Here is an 18,534-nt window from a genome sequence, read left to right on the forward strand (position 1 = left end):
TAAAGCCTGTATCTATAGCCTATGTAAAGCCTGTATCTATAGCCTATGTAAAGCCTGTATCTATAGCCTATGTAAAGCCTGTATCTATAGCCCTGTATCTAAGCCTGTATGTATTAAGCCTGTATCTATAGCCTATGTAAGCCTGTAATCTATAGCCTATGTAAAGCTGTATCTATAGCCTATGTAAAGCCTGTATCTATAGCCTATGTAAAGCCTGTATCTATAGCCTGTATCTATAGCCTGTATCGAATAGCCTGTATGTATAGCCTGTATCTATAGCCTATGTAAAGCCTGTATCTATAGCCTATGTAAAGCCTGTATCTATAGCCTATGTAAAGCCTGTATCTATAGCCTATGTAAAGCCTGTATCTATAGCCTGTATCTATAGCCTGTATCTATAGCCTGTATCTATAGCCTATGTAAAGCCTGTATCTATAGCCTATGTAAAGCCTGTATCTATAGCCTATGTAAAGCCTGTATCTATAGCCTATGTAAAGCCTGTATCTATAGCCTATGTAAAGCCTGTATCTATAGCCTATGTAAAGCCTGTATCTATAGCCTGTATCTATAGCCTGTATCTATAGCCTGTATCTATAGCCTATGTAAAGCCTGTATCTATAGCCTGTATCTATAGCCTGTATCTATAGCCTGTATCTATAGCCTATGTAAAGCCTGTATCTATAGCCTATGTAAAGCCTGTATCTATAGCCTATGTAAAGCCTGTATCTATAGCCTATGTAAAGCCTGTATCTATAGCCTATGTAAAGCCTGTATCTATAGCCTGTATCTATAGCCTGTATCTATAGCCTGTATCTATAGCCTATGTAAAGCCTGTATCTATAGCCTATGTATAGCCTGTATCTATAGCCTATGTATAGCCTGTATCTATAGCCTATGTAAAGCCTGTATCTATAGCCTATGTAAAGCCTGTATCTATAGCCTGTATCTATAGCCTATGTAAAGCCTGTATCTATAGCCTATGTAAAGCCTGTATCTATAGCCTATGTAAAGCCTGTATCTATAGCCTATGTAAAGCCTGTATCTATAGCCTATGTAAAGCCTGTATCTATAGCCTATGTAAAGCCTGTATCTATAGCCTATGTAAAGCCTGTATCTATAGCCTATGTAAAGCCTGTATCTATAGCCTATGTAAAGCCTGTATCTATAGCCTATGTAAAGCCTGTATCTATAGCCTATGTAAAGCCTGTATCTATAGCCTATGTAAAGCCTGTATCTATAGCCTATGTAAAGCCTGTATCTATAGCCTGTATCTATAGCCTGTATCTATAGCCTATGTAAAGCCTGTATCTATAGCCTATGTAAAGCCTGTATCTATAGCCTATGTAAAGCCTGTATCTATAGCCTATGTAAAGCCTGTATCTATAGCCTATGTAAAGCCTGTATCTATAGCCTATGTAAAGCCTGTATCTATAGCCTATGTAAAGCCTGTATCTATAGCCTATGTAAAGCCTGTATCTATAGCCTATGTAAAGCCTGTATCTATAGCCTGTATCTATAGCCTGTATCTATAGCCTATGTAAAGCCTGTATCTATAGCCTGTATCTATAGCCTGTATCTATAGCCTATGTAAAGCCTGTATCTATAGCCTATGTAAAGCCTGTATCTATAGCCTATGTAAAGCCTGTATCTATAGCCTGTATCTATAGCCTGTATCTATAGCCTATGTAAAGCCTGTATCTATAGCCTATGTAAAGCCTGTATCTATAGCCTATGTAAAGCCTGTATCTATAGCCTATGTAAAGCCTGTATCTATAGCCTATGTAAAGCCTGTATCTATAGCCTATGTAAAGCCTGTATCTATAGCCTATGTAAAGCCTGTATCTATAGCCTGTATCTATAGCCTGTATCTATAGCCTGTATCTATAGCCTATGTAAAGCCTGTATCTATAGCCTATGTAAAGCCTGTATCTATAGCCTATGTAAAGCCTGTATCTATAGCCTATGTAAAGCCTGTATCTATAGCCTATGTAAAGCCTGTATCTATAGCCTGTATCTATAGCCTATGTAAAGCCTGTATCTATAGCCTATGTAAAGCCTGTATCTATAGCCTATGTAAAGCCTGTATCTATAGCCTATGTAAAGCCTGTATCTATAGCCTATGTAAAGCCTGTATCTATAGCCTATGTAAAGCCTGTATCTATAGCCTATGTAAAGCCTGTATCTATAGCCTATGTAAAGCCTGTATCTATAGCCTATGTAAAGCCTGTATCTATAGCCTATGTAAAGCCTGTATCTATAGCCTATGTAAAGCCTGTATCTATAGCCTATGTAAAGCCTGTATCTATAGCCTATGTAAAGCCTGTATCTATAGCCTGTATCTATAGCCTGTATCTATAGCCTATGTAAAGCCTGTATCTATAGCCTATGTAAAGCCTGTATCTATAGCCTATGTAAAGCCTGTATCTATAGCCTATGTAAAGCCTGTATCTATAGCCTATGTAAAGCCTGTATCTATAGCCTATGTAAAGCCTGTATCTATAGCCTATGTAAAGCCTGTATCTATAGCCTATGTAAAGCCTGTATCTATAGCCTATGTAAAGCCTGTATCTATAGCCTGTATCTATAGCCTGTATCTATAGCCTATGTAAAGCCTGTATCTATAGCCTGTATCTATAGCCTGTATCTATAGCCTATGTAAAGCCTGTATCTATAGCCTATGTAAAGCCTGTATCTATAGCCTATGTAAAGCCTGTATCTATAGCCTGTATCTATAGCCTGTATCTATAGCCTATGTAAAGCCTGTATCTATAGCCTATGTAAAGCCTGTATCTATAGCCTATGTAAAGCCTGTATCTATAGCCTATGTAAAGCCTGTATCTATAGCCTATGTAAAGCCTGTATCTATAGCCTATGTAAAGCCTGTATCTATAGCCTATGTAAAGCCTGTATCTATAGCCTATGTAAAGCCTGTATCTATAGCCTATGTAAAGCCTGTATCTATAGCCTATGTAAAGCCTGTATCTATAGCCTATGTAAAGCCTGTATCTATAGCCTATGTAAAGCCAAGCCTGTATCTATAGCCTATGTAAGCCTGTATCTATAGCCTATGTAAAGCCTGTATCTATAGCCTATGTAAAGCCCTGTAATCTATAGCCTGTATCTTATAGCCTGTATCTATAGCCCTGTATCTATAGCGCTGTATCTTTATAGCTATGTAAAGCCTGTATCTATAGCCTATGTAAAGCCGTATCTATAGCCTATGTAAAGCCTGTATCTATAGCCTGTATCTATAGCCTGTATCTATAGCCTATGTAAAGCCTGTATCTATGTGTTCAGAAAACTGTGAGCTGATTGACCAATAAGGGGGTCAATGTTTCTGAAATATGTCATTCTAATCAATCATGAATGAATGAAAGCCATCAAATCCCTTTATGGGCCATCAGTGGGACAGTAGTCTAGTCACCCAGTCTATGACAGGTAACTAGTAATGGAACCACTGCTTTATCAAATGTTCATATTGATATTTAAGGCTACGCTGTGAAAACAGGTTTCATGTGCAGATAAATCCAAAAATGATGTACGCAAAATCAAATGCTTCTAATTGAAATTGTCACCTAACTTGTGTGGTGTTAAATATGCACAGGTTAATAGGGGTCTTGTCTGTCTCTCTCTGTCTCTGTCTGTCTCTGTCTGTCTCTCTCTCTCTCTCTCTCTCTCTCTCTCTCTCTCTCTCTCTGTCTCTCTCTCTCTCTCTCCCTCCCTCCCTCCCTCCTCCCTCCCTCCCTCCCTCCCTCCCTCCCCTCCCTCCCTCCCTCCCTCCCTCCCTCCCTCCCTCCCTCCCTCCCTCTCTTTCTCTCTCTCTCTCTCTCTCTCTCTCTCCCTCCCTCTCTTTCTCTCTTCTCTCGCCCTTTCTCTTCTCTCGCCTTTCTCTCTTCTCTCGCCCTTTCTCTCTTCTCTCGCCCTTTCTCTCTTCTCTCGCCCTTTCTCTCTTCCCTCTCCATTTCCCTCTCGCTCTTGTTCTTCCCTTTCTCTTTCTCCTCCCTGTCTCATTCTCTCTCTCTCTCTCTCTCCCTCCAGTTCTCTCACTGTATGAGTACTTCTCACTGTTGGTGCCTTAAAAGGCTTTCATCTCTGCACAGCGAAAAATGTGATGTGTGTTTATGTGTGTCGTGATATGTTGTCTCGTGTTCTCTCTTAACTAATTAAAAACGTAGTGCCCATATGGGAACTCCTTGTTTGACTCAGGGTTGCTAAAATACAAGAGAGAGAATGATTCTTACCCCTTCTTCTCTCTTTGACTCCTTCCCTCTCTCCCTCCTTCCCTGCTCACACTGTGTGTGTGTGTGTGTGTGTGTGTGTGTGTGTGTGTGTGTGTGTGTGTGTGTGTGTGTGTGTGTGTGTGTGTGTGTGTGTGTGTGTGTGTGTGTGTGTGTGTGGTAGCCTGTTTTCTCCTGTGTGTATATATAGACTCTCATTACTCTGTCAGTCTGAGTGTATTCAGTTTCTCTCTACTCAGTCACACCTGTGTGTGTGTGTGTGTGTGCGTGCGCGCACGTGTGTGCGTGCGTGCGTGTGCGTTTTAGCCCCGTTGTTGTTCCTGGTTTTCCGTAAAAGGGTATTTGTCTCTTTATACAGTTCTTGTCAAAAATGGGCACTATACAGTACCAGTCAAAAGTTCCAACACACCTTCTCATTCAAGGGTTTGTCTTTCTACATTGTAGAAAATAGTAAAAATAAAGAAAAACCCCTGAATGACTAGATGTGTCCAATCTTTTGACTGGTACTGTATATTGCCCATTTTTGGGGGGACCTGCAATGCTGCAGAAATGTGTTTGATACCCTTCCCCAGATCTGTGCCTCGACACAATCCTGTCTCTGAGCTCTTAAGGACAATTCTTTCAACCTCATGGCTTGGTTTTTACTCTGACATGCACAGTCAACCGTGGGACCTTATATAGACAGGTGTGCGCCTTTCCATATCATGTCCAATCATATTGAGTTTACCACAGGTGGACTCCAATCAAGTTGTACAAACATCTCAAAGATGATCAATGGAAACAGGATGCACCTGAGCTCAATTTCGCGACTCATAGCAAAAGGTTTGACTGGAGGCCTGATGCATGTAAATAATAATAATAAATAATAATAATAATAATAATAATAATAATAATAAATAATATATAAATAAATAATAATAATAATAATAATGATAATAATAATAAATAATATATAAATAAATAATAATAATAATAATAATGATAATAATAATAAATAATATATAAATAAATAATAATAATAATAAATAATATATAAATAAATAATAATAATAAATAATAATAATAATAATAATAAATAATATATAAATAAATAATAATAATAATAATAATAATAAATAATATATAAATAAATAATAATAATAATAATAATAATAATAATAAATAATATATAAATAAATAATAATAATAATAATTCATGTAAATAAATAAGCTTTTTTTCTGTTTTTTTTATTGTTAATAAATTACAACCACTTTTAATCCATTTTAGTATAATGCTGTAAACAAAAACAAAACGTAGAAAAAGTCCAGAGGGCTAACTACATTATGTATATTTTGTATTTCTCAAGTGGTTGTCATGGATACTATTTCAACATATACACTGATCTACAGTGTAAACGCACCATGTTTCATCAAATCAAAGATCACAGAAATGTTTAAAAAAAAAAGCTTCTTTTTTTTTCTCTAAAATGATGTGCACATAAATTTGTTTCCATCCCTGTTAGTTCCCCTTTGACAAGATAATCCATCCCCCTGACAGGTGTGGCATATCAAGAAGCTTACACAGGTGCACCTTGTGCTGGGTACAATAAAAGTCCACTCTAAAATGTGCATTTGTTTTGCACAACACAATGACACCAATGTCTCCAGTTTTAAGGGAGCGTGCAATTGGCATGGTGACTGCAGGAATGTCCACCAGGGCTGTTGCCAGAGAATTTAATATTCATTTCTCTAACATAAGCCGCCTCCAACGTCATTGTTGAGAATTTGTCAGTACATCCAACCGGCCTCACAACCACAGATCATGTGTATGGCATCGTGTGAGCGAGCGGTTTGCTAATGTCAACGTTGTGAACAGAGTGGTGTTGGTGGGATTATGGTATGGGCAGGCATAAGTTTAGGACAACGGACACAATTGCATTTTATCAATGGCAATTTTAATGCACAGAAATACCATGATGAGATCTTGAGGTACGTTGTGAGGTCAATTTATTTTAAGGTCTCTGTGAGCAACAGAGGCATTTTCCCAGTCATGTGAAATCCATAGATTAGGACCTAATGAATGTATTTATATTCACTGATTTTCTCATATAAACTGTACCTCTTAAAAATCGTAACAATTTCCGATTTCAATTTGTCAGTATAATATTTAATCTCTTTTTCTCTCCCTATTTCCTTCCCCCTCTCTCTCTCACGCGCTATTTCCCTCTCTTTCTCTCCCTCTCTCCGTCCTTCCTTCCCTCTCTCTCACGCGCTATTTCTCTCTCTTTCTCTCCCTCTTTCCATCCTTCCTTCCTTCCCTCTCTCGCTATTTCTCTCCCTCTCCCTTCCTCCTTGTCTCTTTACCTCTTTCCCTCCCTCTCTTCATTCTTCCCTCCATCTCTCTCTCTCTCTCTCTCTCTCTCTCTCTCTCTCTCTCTCTCTCTCCCCCCCCAGGGTTGGAGTGGCGACCCCTCGTGGCATGGCCAGAGGCTGCTGTGTACGTCAGCCACTCCAGAGGGTGAGTGTTTTATAAACAGTCTGGTTAATGTGGTTTGGTGCTGACAGCTGAGTCGTAATATATTTTTCAGCCAGCAAGAGGTGTCATTGTGGAACAGTAGACTTTGAGTTGGTGCTCAGTTTGACTGGGTAGAGCGTCAGGCCTCCAGTCAAAGGTAGAGGGGTACAGCATCAGGCCTCCAGTCGAAGGTAGAGGGGTACAGCATCAGGCCTCCAGTCAAACGTAGAGGGGTACAGCATCAGGCCTCCAGTCGAAGGTAGAGGGGTAGAGCATCAAGCCTCCAGTCAAAGGTAGAGGGGTAGAGCATCAGGCCTCCAGTCAAAGGTAGAGGGGTAGAGGGGTACAGCATCAGGCCTCCAGTCGAAGGTAGAGGGGGGTAGAGCATCAGGCCTCCAGTCAAAGGTAGAGGGGTAGAGCGTCAGGCCTCCAGTCGAAGGTAGAGGGGTAGAGGGGTACAGCATCAGGCCTCCAGTCAAAGGTAGAGGGGTACAGCATCAGGCCTCCAGTCGAAGGTAGAGGGGTACAGCATCAGGCCTCCAGTCGAAGGTAGAGGGGTACAGCATCAGTCCTCCAGTCGAATGTAGAGGGGTAGAGCATCAGGCCTCCAGTCAAAGGTAGAGGGGTAGAGCATCAGGCCTCCAGTCGAAGGTAGAGGGGTACAGCATCAGGCCTCCAGTCGAAGGTAGAGGGGTACAGCATCAGGCCTCCAGTCAAACGTAGAGGGGTACAGCATCAGGCCTCCAGTCGAAGGTAGAGGGGTACAGCATCAGTCCTCCAGTCGAATGTAGAGGGGTAGAGCATCAGGCCTCCAGTCAAAGGTAGAGGGGTAGAGCATCAGGCCTCCAGTCGAAGGTAGAGGGGTACAGCATCAGGCCTCCAGTCGAAGGTAGAGGGGTACAGCATCAGGCCTCCAGTCAAACGTAGAGGGGTACAGCATCAGGCCTCCAGTCGAAGGTAGAGGGGTAGAGCATCAAGCCTCCAGTCAAGGTAGAGGGGTAGAGCATCAAGCCTCCAGTCAAAGGTAGAGGGGTAGAGCATCGGGCCTCCAGTCGAGGGTAGAGGGGTACAGCATCAGGCCTCCAGTCGAAGGTAGAGGGGTAGAGCATCAGGCCTCCAGTCAAAGGTAGAGGGGTAGAGCGTCAGGCCTCCAGTCGAAGGTAGAGGGGTAGAGGGGTACAGCATCAGGCCTCCAGTCAAAGGTAGAGGGGTACAGCATCAGGCCTCCAGTCGAAGGTAGAGGGGTACAGCATCAGGCCTCCAGTCAAAGGTAGAGGGGTACAGCATCAGGCCTCCAGTCGAAGGTAGAGGGGTACAGCATCAGGCCTCCAGTCAAAGGTAGAGGGGTAGAGCATCAGGCCTCCAGTCAAAGGTAGAGGGGTACAGCATCAGGCCTCGAGTCAAAGGTAGAGGGGTACAGCATCAGGCCTCCAGTCAAAGGTAGAGGGGTAGAGGGGTAGAGCGTCAGGCCTCCAGTCGAAGGTAGAGGGGTACAGCATCAGGCCTCCAGTCAAAGGTAGAGGGGTACAGCATCAGGCCTCCAGTCAAAGGTAGAGGGGTAGAGCGTCAGGCCTCCAGTCGAAGGTAGAGGGGTACAGCATCAGGCCTCCAGTCAAAGGTAGAGGGGTACAGCATCAGGCCTCCAGTCAAACGTAGAGGGGTACAGCATCAGGCCTCCAGTCGAAGGTAGAGGGGTAGAGCATCAAGCCTCCAGTCAAAGGTAGAGGGGTAGAGCATCAGGCCTCCAGTCAAAGGTAGAGGGGTAGAGGGGTACAGCATCAGGCCTCCAGTCGAAGGTAGAGGGGTAGAGCATCAGGCCTCCAGTCAAAGGTAGAGGGGTAGAGCGTCAGGCCTCCAGTCGAAGGTAGAGGGGTAGAGGGGTACAGCATCAGGCCTCCAGTCAAAGGTAGAGGGGTACAGCATCAGGCCTCCAGTCGAAGGTAGAGGGGTACAGCATCAGGCCTCCAGTCGAAGGTAGAGGGGTACAGCATCAGTCCTCCAGTCGAATGTAGAGGGGTAGAGCATCAGGCCTCCAGTCAAAGGTAGAGGGGTAGAGCATCAGGCCTCCAGTCGAAGGTAGAGGGGTACAGCATCAGGCCTCCAGTCGAAGGTAGAGGGGTACAGCATCAGGCCTCCAGTCAAACGTAGAGGGGTACAGCATCAGGCCTCCAGTCGAAGGTAGAGGGGTACAGCATCAGTCCTCCAGTCGAATGTAGAGGGGTAGAGCATCAGGCCTCCAGTCAAAGGTAGAGGGGTAGAGCATCAGGCCTCCAGTCGAAGGTAGAGGGGTACAGCATCAGGCCTCCAGTCGAAGGTAGAGGGGTACAGCATCAGGCCTCCAGTCAAACGTAGAGGGGTACAGCATCAGGCCTCCAGTCGAAGGTAGAGGGGTAGAGCATCAAGCCTCCAGTCAAAGGTAGAGGGGTAGAGCATCAAGCCTCCAGTCAAAGGTAGAGGGGTAGAGCATCGGGCCTCCAGTCGAGGGTAGAGGGGTACAGCATCAGGCCTCCAGTCGAAGGTAGAGGGGTAGAGCATCAGGCCTCCAGTCAAAGGTAGAGGGGTAGAGCGTCAGGCCTCCAGTCGAAGGTAGAGGGGTAGAGGGGTACAGCATCAGGCCTCCAGTCAAAGGTAGAGGGGTACAGCATCAGGCCTCCAGTCGAAGGTAGAGGGGTACAGCATCAGGCCTCCAGTCAAAGGTAGAGGGGTACAGCATCAGGCCTCCAGTCGAAGGTAGAGGGGTACAGCATCAGGCCTCCAGTCAAAGGTAGAGGGGTAGAGCATCAGGCCTCCAGTCAAAGGTAGAGGGGTACAGCATCAGGCCTCGAGTCAAAGGTAGAGGGGTACAGCATCAGGCCTCCAGTCAAAGGTAGAGGGGTAGAGGGGTAGAGCGTCAGGCCTCCAGTCGAAGGTAGAGGGGTACAGCATCAGGCCTCCAGTCAAAGGTAGAGGGGTACAGCATCAGGCCTCCAGTCAAAGGTAGAGGGGTAGAGCGTCAGGCCTCCAGTCGAAGGTAGAGGGGTACAGCATCAGGCCTCCAGTCAAAGGTAGAGGGGTACAGCATCAGGCCTCCAGTCAAAGGTAGAGGGGTAGAGCGTCAGGCCTCCAGTCGAAGGTAGAGGGGTACAGCATCAGGCCTCCAGTCAAAGGTAGAGGGGTAGAGCATCAGGCCTCCAGTCGAAGGTAGAGGGGTACAGCATCAGGCCTCCAGTCAAAAATAGAGGGGTAGAGGGGTACAGCATCAGGCCTCCAGTCAAAGGTAGAGGGGTACAGCATCAGGCCTCCAGTCAAAGGTAGAGGGTTAGAGCGTCAGGCCTCCAGTCAAAGGTAGAGGGGTACAGCATCAGGCCTCCAGTCAAAGATAGAGGGGTAGAGCATCAGGCCTCCAGTCAAAGGTAGAGGGGTAGAGGGGTACAGCATCAGGCCTCCAGTCAAAGGTAGAGGGGTAGAGGGGTACAGCATCAGGCCTCCAGTCAAAGGTAGAGGGGTAGAGCATCAGGCCTCCAGTCAAGAGCATCAGGCCTCCAGTCAAAAGTAGAGGGGTACAGCATCAGGCCTCCAGTCAAAGGTAGAGGGGTACAGCATCAGGCCTCCAAACTAGTTTGGAGCTAACAGCATAGTAGTCTCTCTCTCAGCCATCAGACAGCAGTCATTGTGAAGGAGAAGCTGGCATCTGTTTTGTGGATAACTGACAGGGTTGGGAGAGAGGTAGAGAGGGAGGGAGAGAAGGAGGTAGGGAGGGAGGGAGAGAGTATAGCAGTGAGAATTGAATGTTGATTGCGGTCAGAGCTGAAGTGGATTTTAATAGCTTAGCCATTATAGCACCATGAAAGGGAAGTACAGACAGGGAGACAGGCACATTCCAGCAGGGAGAGCCACATGCAAACAAGCGAGAACTCGTACCACCACATACTAAGGGACTCATAATACCTCATACTAAGGGACTCATACCACCTCCTACTAGGGACTCATACCACCTCATACTAAGGGACTCATACCACCTCATACTAAGGGACTCATACCACCTCATACTAGGGACGCATACCACCTCATACTAGGGACTCATACCACCTCATACTAGGGACTCATACCACCACATACTAAGGGACTCATTCCACCTCCTACTAGGGACTCATACCACCTCATACTAGGGACTCATACCACCTAATACTATGGACTCATACCACCTCATACTAAGGGACTCATTCCACCTCATACTAGGGACGCATACCACCTCATACTAGGGACTCATACCACCTCATACTAAGGGACTCATTCCACCTCATACTAGGAACTCATACCACCTCATACTAGGTCCTCATACCACCTCATACTAAGGGACTCATAATACCTCATACTAAGGGACTCATTCCACCTCATACTAATGGACTCATACCACCTCATACTAGTGGACTCATACCACCTCATACTAAGGGACTCATACCACCTCCTACTAGGGACTCATGCCACCTCATACTAAGGGACTCATACCACCTCATACTAAGGGACTCATACCACCTCATACTAGGGACGCATACCACCTCATACTAGGGACTCATACCACCTCATACTAGGGACTCATACCACCACATACTAAGGGACTCATTCCACCTCCTACTAGGGACTCATACCACCTCATACTAGGGACTCATACCACCTAATACTATGGACTCATACCACCTCATACTAAGGGACTCATTCCACCTCATACTAGGGACGCATACCACCTCATACTAGGGACTCATACCACCTCATACTAAGGGACTCATTCCACCTCATACTAGGAACTCATACGACCTCATACTAGGTCCTCATACCACCTCATACTAAGGGACTCATAATACCTCATACTAAGGGACTCATTCCACCTCATACTAATGGACTCATACCACCTCATACTAGTGGACTCATACCACCTCATACTAAGGGACTCATACCACCTCGTACTAATGGACTCATACCACCTCACACTAAGGGACTCATACCACCTCATACTAAGGGACTCATACCACCTCATACTAAGGGACTTATTCCACCTCATACTAAGGGACTCATACTAGAGACTCATACCACATCATACTAAGGGACTCATACTAGAGACTCATACCACCTCATACTAAGGGACTCATACTAAGGGACTCATACTAGAGACTCATACCACCTCATACTAAGGGACTCATACTAGAGACTCATACCACCTCATACTAAGGGACTCATACTAGAGACTCATACCACCTCTTACTAAGGGACTCATACCACCTCATACTAAGTGACTCATACTAGGGACTTATACCACTTCATACAAGGGACTCATACTAGGGACTCATACCACCTCATACTAAGGGACTCATTCCACCTCATACTAGGGATGCATACCACCTCATACTAGGGACTCATACCACCTCATACTAAGGGACTCATTCCACCTCATACTAGGGACTCATACCACCTCATACTAAGGGACTCATTCCACCTCATACTAAGGGACTCATACCACCTCATACTAAGGGACTCATTCCACCTCATACTAAGGGACTCATACCACCTCATACTAAGGGACTCATTCCACCTCATACTAAGGGACTCATACCACCTCATACTAAGGGACTCATTCCACCTCATACTAGGGACTCATACCACCTCATACTAAGGGACTCATACTAGGGACTAGTACCACCTCATACTAAGGGACTGACACCACCTCATACTAAGGGACTGATACCACCTCATACTAAGGGACTGATACCACCTCATACTAAGGAACTGATACCACCTCATACCCATGGACTGATACCACCTCATACTAAGGGGCTGATACCACCTCATACTAGGGACTAGTACGAGGGACTGACACCACCTCATACTAAGGGACTCAGTAGCTAGGAGAGGAGTACAGTATTTAGGAGAGGAGGGAGGAGGAGTACAGTATTTAGGAGAGGAGGGAGGAGGAGTACAGTAGCTAGGAGAGGAGGGAGGAGGAGTACAGTAGCTAGGAGAGGAGGGAGGAGGAGTACAGTAGCTAGGAGAGGAGGGAGGAGGAGTACAGTAGCTAGGAGAGGAGGGAGGAGGAGTACAGTAGCTAGGAGAGGAGGGAGGAGGAGTACAGTAGCTAGGAGAGGAGGGAGGAGGAGTACAGTAGCTAGGAGAGGAGGGAGGAGGAGTACAGTAGCTAGGAGAGGAGGGAGGAGGAGTACAGTAGCTAGGAGAGGAGGGAGGAGGAGTACAGTAGCTAGGAGAGGAGGGAGGAGGAGTACAGTAGCTAGGAGAGGAGGGAGGAGGAGTACAGTAGCTAGGAGAGGAGGGAGGAGGAGTACAGTAGCTAGGAGAGGAGGGAGGAGGAGTACAGTAGCTAGGAGAGGAGGGAGGAGGAGTACAGTAGCTAGGAGAGGAGGGAGGAGGAGTACAGTAGCTAGGAGAGGATGGTTTAGTGTTGTCTGGTTTAGTGTTGTCTTGTTTAGTGTTGTCTGGTTTAGTGTTGTCTTGTTTAGTGTTGTCTGGTCGAGTGTTGTCTGGTCGTGTGTTGTCTGGTTTAGTGTTGTCTGGTTTAGTGTTGTCTGGTTTAGTGTTGTCTGGTTTAGTGTTGTCTGGTTTAGTGTTGTCTGGTCTCGTGTTGTCTGGTCTCGTGTTGTCTGGTCTCATGTTGTCTGGTTTAGTGTTGTCTGGTTTAGTGTTGTCTGGTTTAGTGTTGTCTGGTTTAATGTCTGGTTTAATGTCCAGGTTAGTGTTGTCTGGTTTAGTGATGTCTGCTTTAATGTTTCCTGGTTTAGTGTTGTCTGGTCTCATGTTGTCTGGTTTAATGTTGTCTGGTTTAGTGTTGTCTGGTTTAGTGTTGTCTGGTTTAGTGTTGTCTGCTTTAATGTTGTCTGCTTTAATGTTGTCTGGTTTAGTGTTGTCCGGTTTAGTGTTGTCTGGTTTAGTGTTGTCTGGTTTAATGTCCGGTTTAGTGTTGTCCGGTTTAGTGTTGTCTGGTTTAGTGTTGTCTGGTTTAGTGTTGTCTGGTCTCATGTTGTCTGGTTTAGTGTTGTCTGGTTTAGTGTTGTCTGGTTTAGTGTTGTCTGGTTTAGTGTTGTCTGGTTTAGTGTTGTCTGGTTTAGTGTTGTCCGGTTTAGTGTTGTCCGGTTTAGTGTTGTCTGGTTTAGTGTTGTCTGGTTTAGTGTTGTCTGGTTTAATGTCCGGTTTAGTGTTGTCCGGTTTAGTGTTGTCTGGTTTAGTGTTGTCTGGTTTAGTGTTGTCTGGTTTAGTGTTGTCTGGTCTTATGTTGTCTGGTTTAGTGTTGTCTGGTTTAGTGTTGTCTGGTTTAATGTCCGGGTTAGTGTTGTCTGGTTTAGTGTTGTCTGGTTTAATGTCCGGGTTAGTGTTGTCTGGTTTAGTGTTGTCTGATTTAATGTCTGGTTTAATGTCCGGGTTAGTGTTGTCTGGTTTAGTGTTGTCTGATTTAATGTCTGGTTTAATGTCCGGGTTAGTGTTGTCTGGTTTAGTGTTGTCTGATTTAATGTCTGGTTTAATGTCCGGGTTAGTGTTGTCTGGTTTAGTGTTGTCTGATTTAATGTCTTGTTTAATGTCCGGGTTAGTGTTGTCTGGTTTAGTGTTGTCTGATTTAATGTCTGGTTTAATGTCCGGGTTAGTGTTGTCTGGTTTAGTGTTGTCTGATTTAATGTCTGGTTTAATGTCCGGGTTAGTGTTGTCTGGTTTAGTGTTGTCTGATTTAATGTCTGGTTTAATGTCCGGGTTAGTGTTGTCTGGTTTAGTGTTGTCTGATTTAATGTCTTGTTTAATGTCCGGGTTAGTGTCGTCTCGTTTAGTGTCTGGTTTAATATTGTCACACACCTTGTTTTGTCTGGCTGTGGTTTCTCATGATGTGGGTTGAGTTTGATGAACATGTTTTTATTGACAGTGTTGTTGTGTATGTTCTCTCAGAGGTGACGGTGGTGTACCAGAATGGACTGCCGGTGATCTCAGTCAGTTTGCCGTCCCGGCGAGAGCGATGCCAGTTCACTCTGAAGCCACTCAGTGACTGTGTTGGGGTGTTTCTCACACAGCTGCAGACAGAGGACAGGGGTATCGACCGAGTAGCCATCTACTCTACAGGTAGGGATGAGTACACACTATGTAACAGCTAGTTAACCCTCTCTCTGTCTCTGTCTCTCGCTCTCTCTTTCTCTCTCTCTCTCTCTCTCTCTGTCTCTCTGTCTCTCTCTCTCTCTCTCTCTCTCTGTCGCTCTCTCTCTCTCTCTCTCTCTCTCTCTGTCTCTCTCTCTCTCTCTCTCTCTCTCTCTCTCTCTCTCTCTCTCTCTCTCTCTCTCTCTCTCTCTCTCTCTCTCTCTCTCTCTCTCTCTCTCTCTCTCTCTCTCTCAATTCAATTCAATTCAATTCAAGGGCTTTATTGGCATGGGAAACATGTGTTAACATTGCCAAAGCAAGTGAGGTAGACAACATACAAAGTGAATATATAAAGTGAAAAACAACTAAAATTAACAGTAAACATTACACATACAGAAGTTTCAAAACAGTAAAGACATTACAAATGTCATATTATATATATATACAGTGTTCTAACAATGTACAAATGGCTAAAGGACACAAGATAAAATAAATAAGCATAAATATGGGTTGTATTTACAATGGTGTTTGTTCTTCACTGGTTGCCCTTTTCTCGTGGCAACAGGTCACAAATCTTGCTGCTGTGATGGCACACTGTGGAATTTCACCCAGTAGATATGGGAGTTTTTCAAAATTGGATTTGTTTTCGAATTCTTTGTGGATCTGTGTAATCTGAGGGAAATATGTCTCTCTAATATGGTCATACATTGGGCAGGAGGTTAGGAAGTGCAGCTCAGTTTCCACCTCATTTTGTGGGCAGTGAGCACATAGCCTGTCTTCTCTTGAGAGCCATGTCTGCCTACGGCGGCCTTTCTCAATAGCAAGGCTATGCTCACTGAGTCTGTACATAGTCAAGGCTTTCCTTAATTTTGGGTCAGTCACAGTGGTCAGGTATTCTGCCGCTGTGTACTCTCTGTGTAGGGCCAAATAGCATTCTAGTTTGCTCTGTTTTTTTGTTAATTCTTTCCAATGTGTTAAGTAGTTATCTTTTTGTTTTCTCATGATTTGGTTGGGTCTAATTGTGCTGCTGTCCTGGGGCTCTGTAGTGTGTGTTTGTGTTTGTGAACAGAGCCCCAGGACCAGCTTGCTTAGGGGACTCTTCTCCAGGTTCATCTCTCTGTAGGTGATGGCTTTGTTATGGAAGGTTTGTGAATCGCTTCCTTTTAGGTGGTTGAAGAATTTAGCAGCTCTTTTCTGGATTTTGATAATTAGTGGGTATCGGCCTAATTCTGCTCTGCATGCATTATTTGGTGTTCTACGTTGTACACGGAGGATATTTTTGCAGAATTCTGCGTGCAGAGTCTCAATTTGGTGTTTGTCCCATTTTGTGAAGTCTTGGTTGGTGAGCGGACCCCAGACCTCACAACCATAAAGGGCAATGGGCTCTATGACTGATTCAAGTATTTTTAGCCAAATCCTAATTGGTATGTTGAAATGTATGTTTCTTTTGATGGCATAGAATGCCCTTCTTGCCTTGTCTCTCAGATTGTTCACAGCTTTGTGGAAGTTACCTGTGGTGCTGATGTTTAGGCCAAGGTATGTATAGTTTTTTGTGTGCTCTAGGGCAACAGTGTCTAGATGGAATTTGTATTTGTGGTCCTGGTGACTGGACCTTTTTTGGAACACCATTATTTTGGTCTTACTGAGATTTACTGTCAGGGCCCAGGTCTGACAGAATCTGTGCATAAGATCTAGGTGCTGCAGTAGGCCCTCCTTGGTTGGTGACAGAAGCACCAGATCATCAGCAAACAGCAGACATTTGACTTCGGATTCTAGCAGGGGGAGGCCGGGTGCTGCAGACTTTTCTAGTGCCCGCGCCAATTCGTTGATATATATGTTGAAGAGGGTGGGGCTTAAGCTGCATCCCTGTCTAACCCCACGACCCTGTGTGAAGAAATGTGTGTGTTTTTTGCCAATTTTAACCGCACACTTGTTGTTTGTGTACATGGATTTTATAATGTCGTATGTTTTAGCCCCAACACCACTTTCCATCAGTTTGTATAGCAGACCCTCATGCCAGATTGAGTCGAAGGCTTTTTTGAAATCAACAAAGCATGAGAAGACTTTGCCTTTGTTTTGGTTTGTTTGGTTGTCAATTAGGGTGTGCAGGGTGAATACATGGTCTGTTGTACGGTAATTTGGTAAAAAGCCAATTTGCCATTTGCTCAGTACATTGTTTTCATTGAGGAAATGTACGAGTCTGCTGTTAATAATAATGCAGAGGATCTTCCCAAGGTTGCTGTTGACACATATTCCACGGTAGTTATTGGGGTCAAATTTGTCTCCACTTTTGTGGATTGGGGTGATCAGTCCTTGGTTCCAAATATTGGGGAAGATGCCAGAGCTAAGTATGATGTTAAAGAGTTTTAGTATAGCCAATTGGAATTTGTTGTCTGTATATTTGATCATTTCATTGAGGATACCATCAACACCACAGGCCTTTTTGGGTTGGAGGGTTTTTATTTTGTCCTGTAACTCTTTCAATGTAATTGGAGAATCCAGTGGGTTCTGGTAGTCTTTAATAGTTGATTCTAAGATCTGTGTTTGATCATGTATATGTTTTTGCTCTTTATTCTTTGTTATAGAGCCAAAAAGATTGGAGAAGTGGTTTACCCATACATCTCCATTTTGGATAGATAATTATTCGTGTTGTTGTTTGTTTAGTGTTTTCCAATTTTCCCAGAAGTGGTTAGAGTCTATGGATTCTTCAATTGCATTGAGCTGATTTCTGACGTGCTGTTCCTTCTTTTTCCGTAGTGTATTTCTGTATTGTTTTAGTGATTCATCATAGTGAAGGCGTAGACTCAGGTTTTCCGGGTCTCTATGTTTTTGGTTGGACAGGTTTCTCAATTTCTTTCTTAGATTTTTGCATTCTTCATCAAACCATTTGTCATTATTGTTAATTTTCTTCGGTTTTCTATTTGAGATTTTTAGATTTGATAGGGAAGCTGAGAGGTCAAATATACTGTTAAGATTTTCTACTGCCAAGTTTACACCTTCACTATTACAGTGGAACGTTTTACCCAGGAAATTGTCTAAAAGGGATTGAGGTTGTTGTTGCCTAATTGTTTTTTGGTAGGTTTCCAAACTGCATTCCTTCCATCTATAGCATTTCTTAATGTTACTCAGTTCCTTTGGCTTTGATGCCTCATGATTGAGTATTGCTCTGTTTAAGTAGACTGTGATTTTGCTGTGGTTTGATAGGGGTGTCAGTGGGCTGACTGTGAACGCTCTGAGAGACTCTGGGTTGAGGTCAGTGATAAAGTAGTCTACAGTACTACTGCCAAGAGATGAGCTATAGGTGTACCTACCATAGGAGTCCCCTTGAAGCCTACCGTTGACTATGTACATACCCAGCGTGCGACAGAGCTGCAGGAGTTGTGACCCGTTTTTGTTGGTTATGTTGTCATAGTTGTGCCTAGGGGGGCATATGTGGGAGGGAATGCTGTCACCTCCAGGCAGGTGTTTGTCCCCCTGTGTGCTGAGGGTGTCAGGTTCTTGTCCGGTTCTGGCATTTAGGTCGCCACAGACTAGTACATGTCCCTGGGCCTGGAAATGATTGATTTCCCCCTCCAGGATGGAGAAGCTGTCTTCATTAAAATATGGGGATTCTAGTGGGGGGATATAGGTAGCACACAGGAGGACATTTTTCTCTGTTAGGATAATTTCTTTTTGAATTTCTAGCCAAATGTAGAATGTTCCTGT

General features: G+C 44.4%; 1 protein-coding gene across 1 annotated transcript in view; it reads left to right on the plus strand.

Moving 5' to 3' along the window:
- Positions 1-6,659: 6,659 nt before the first annotated feature.
- The window catches only part of LOC116360858 (calcium uniporter protein, mitochondrial-like), a gene marked incomplete at its 5' end in the record, with an annotated part of 22,625 nt that continues 10,750 nt past the window's right edge, over positions 6,660-18,534 (plus strand). The window contains 2 exons of the mRNA XM_031815828.1: positions 6,660-6,735; positions 14,647-14,817. Coding sequence (XP_031671688.1) covers positions 6,660-6,735; positions 14,647-14,817 — 247 coding nt within the window. The remainder of the gene's footprint in view (positions 6,736-14,646; positions 14,818-18,534) is intronic.

The sequence above is a fragment of the Oncorhynchus kisutch genome, unplaced genomic scaffold (assembly GCF_002021735.2).
Source record: "Oncorhynchus kisutch isolate 150728-3 unplaced genomic scaffold, Okis_V2 scaffold644, whole genome shotgun sequence".
NCBI lineage: Eukaryota > Metazoa > Chordata > Actinopteri > Salmoniformes > Salmonidae > Oncorhynchus > Oncorhynchus kisutch.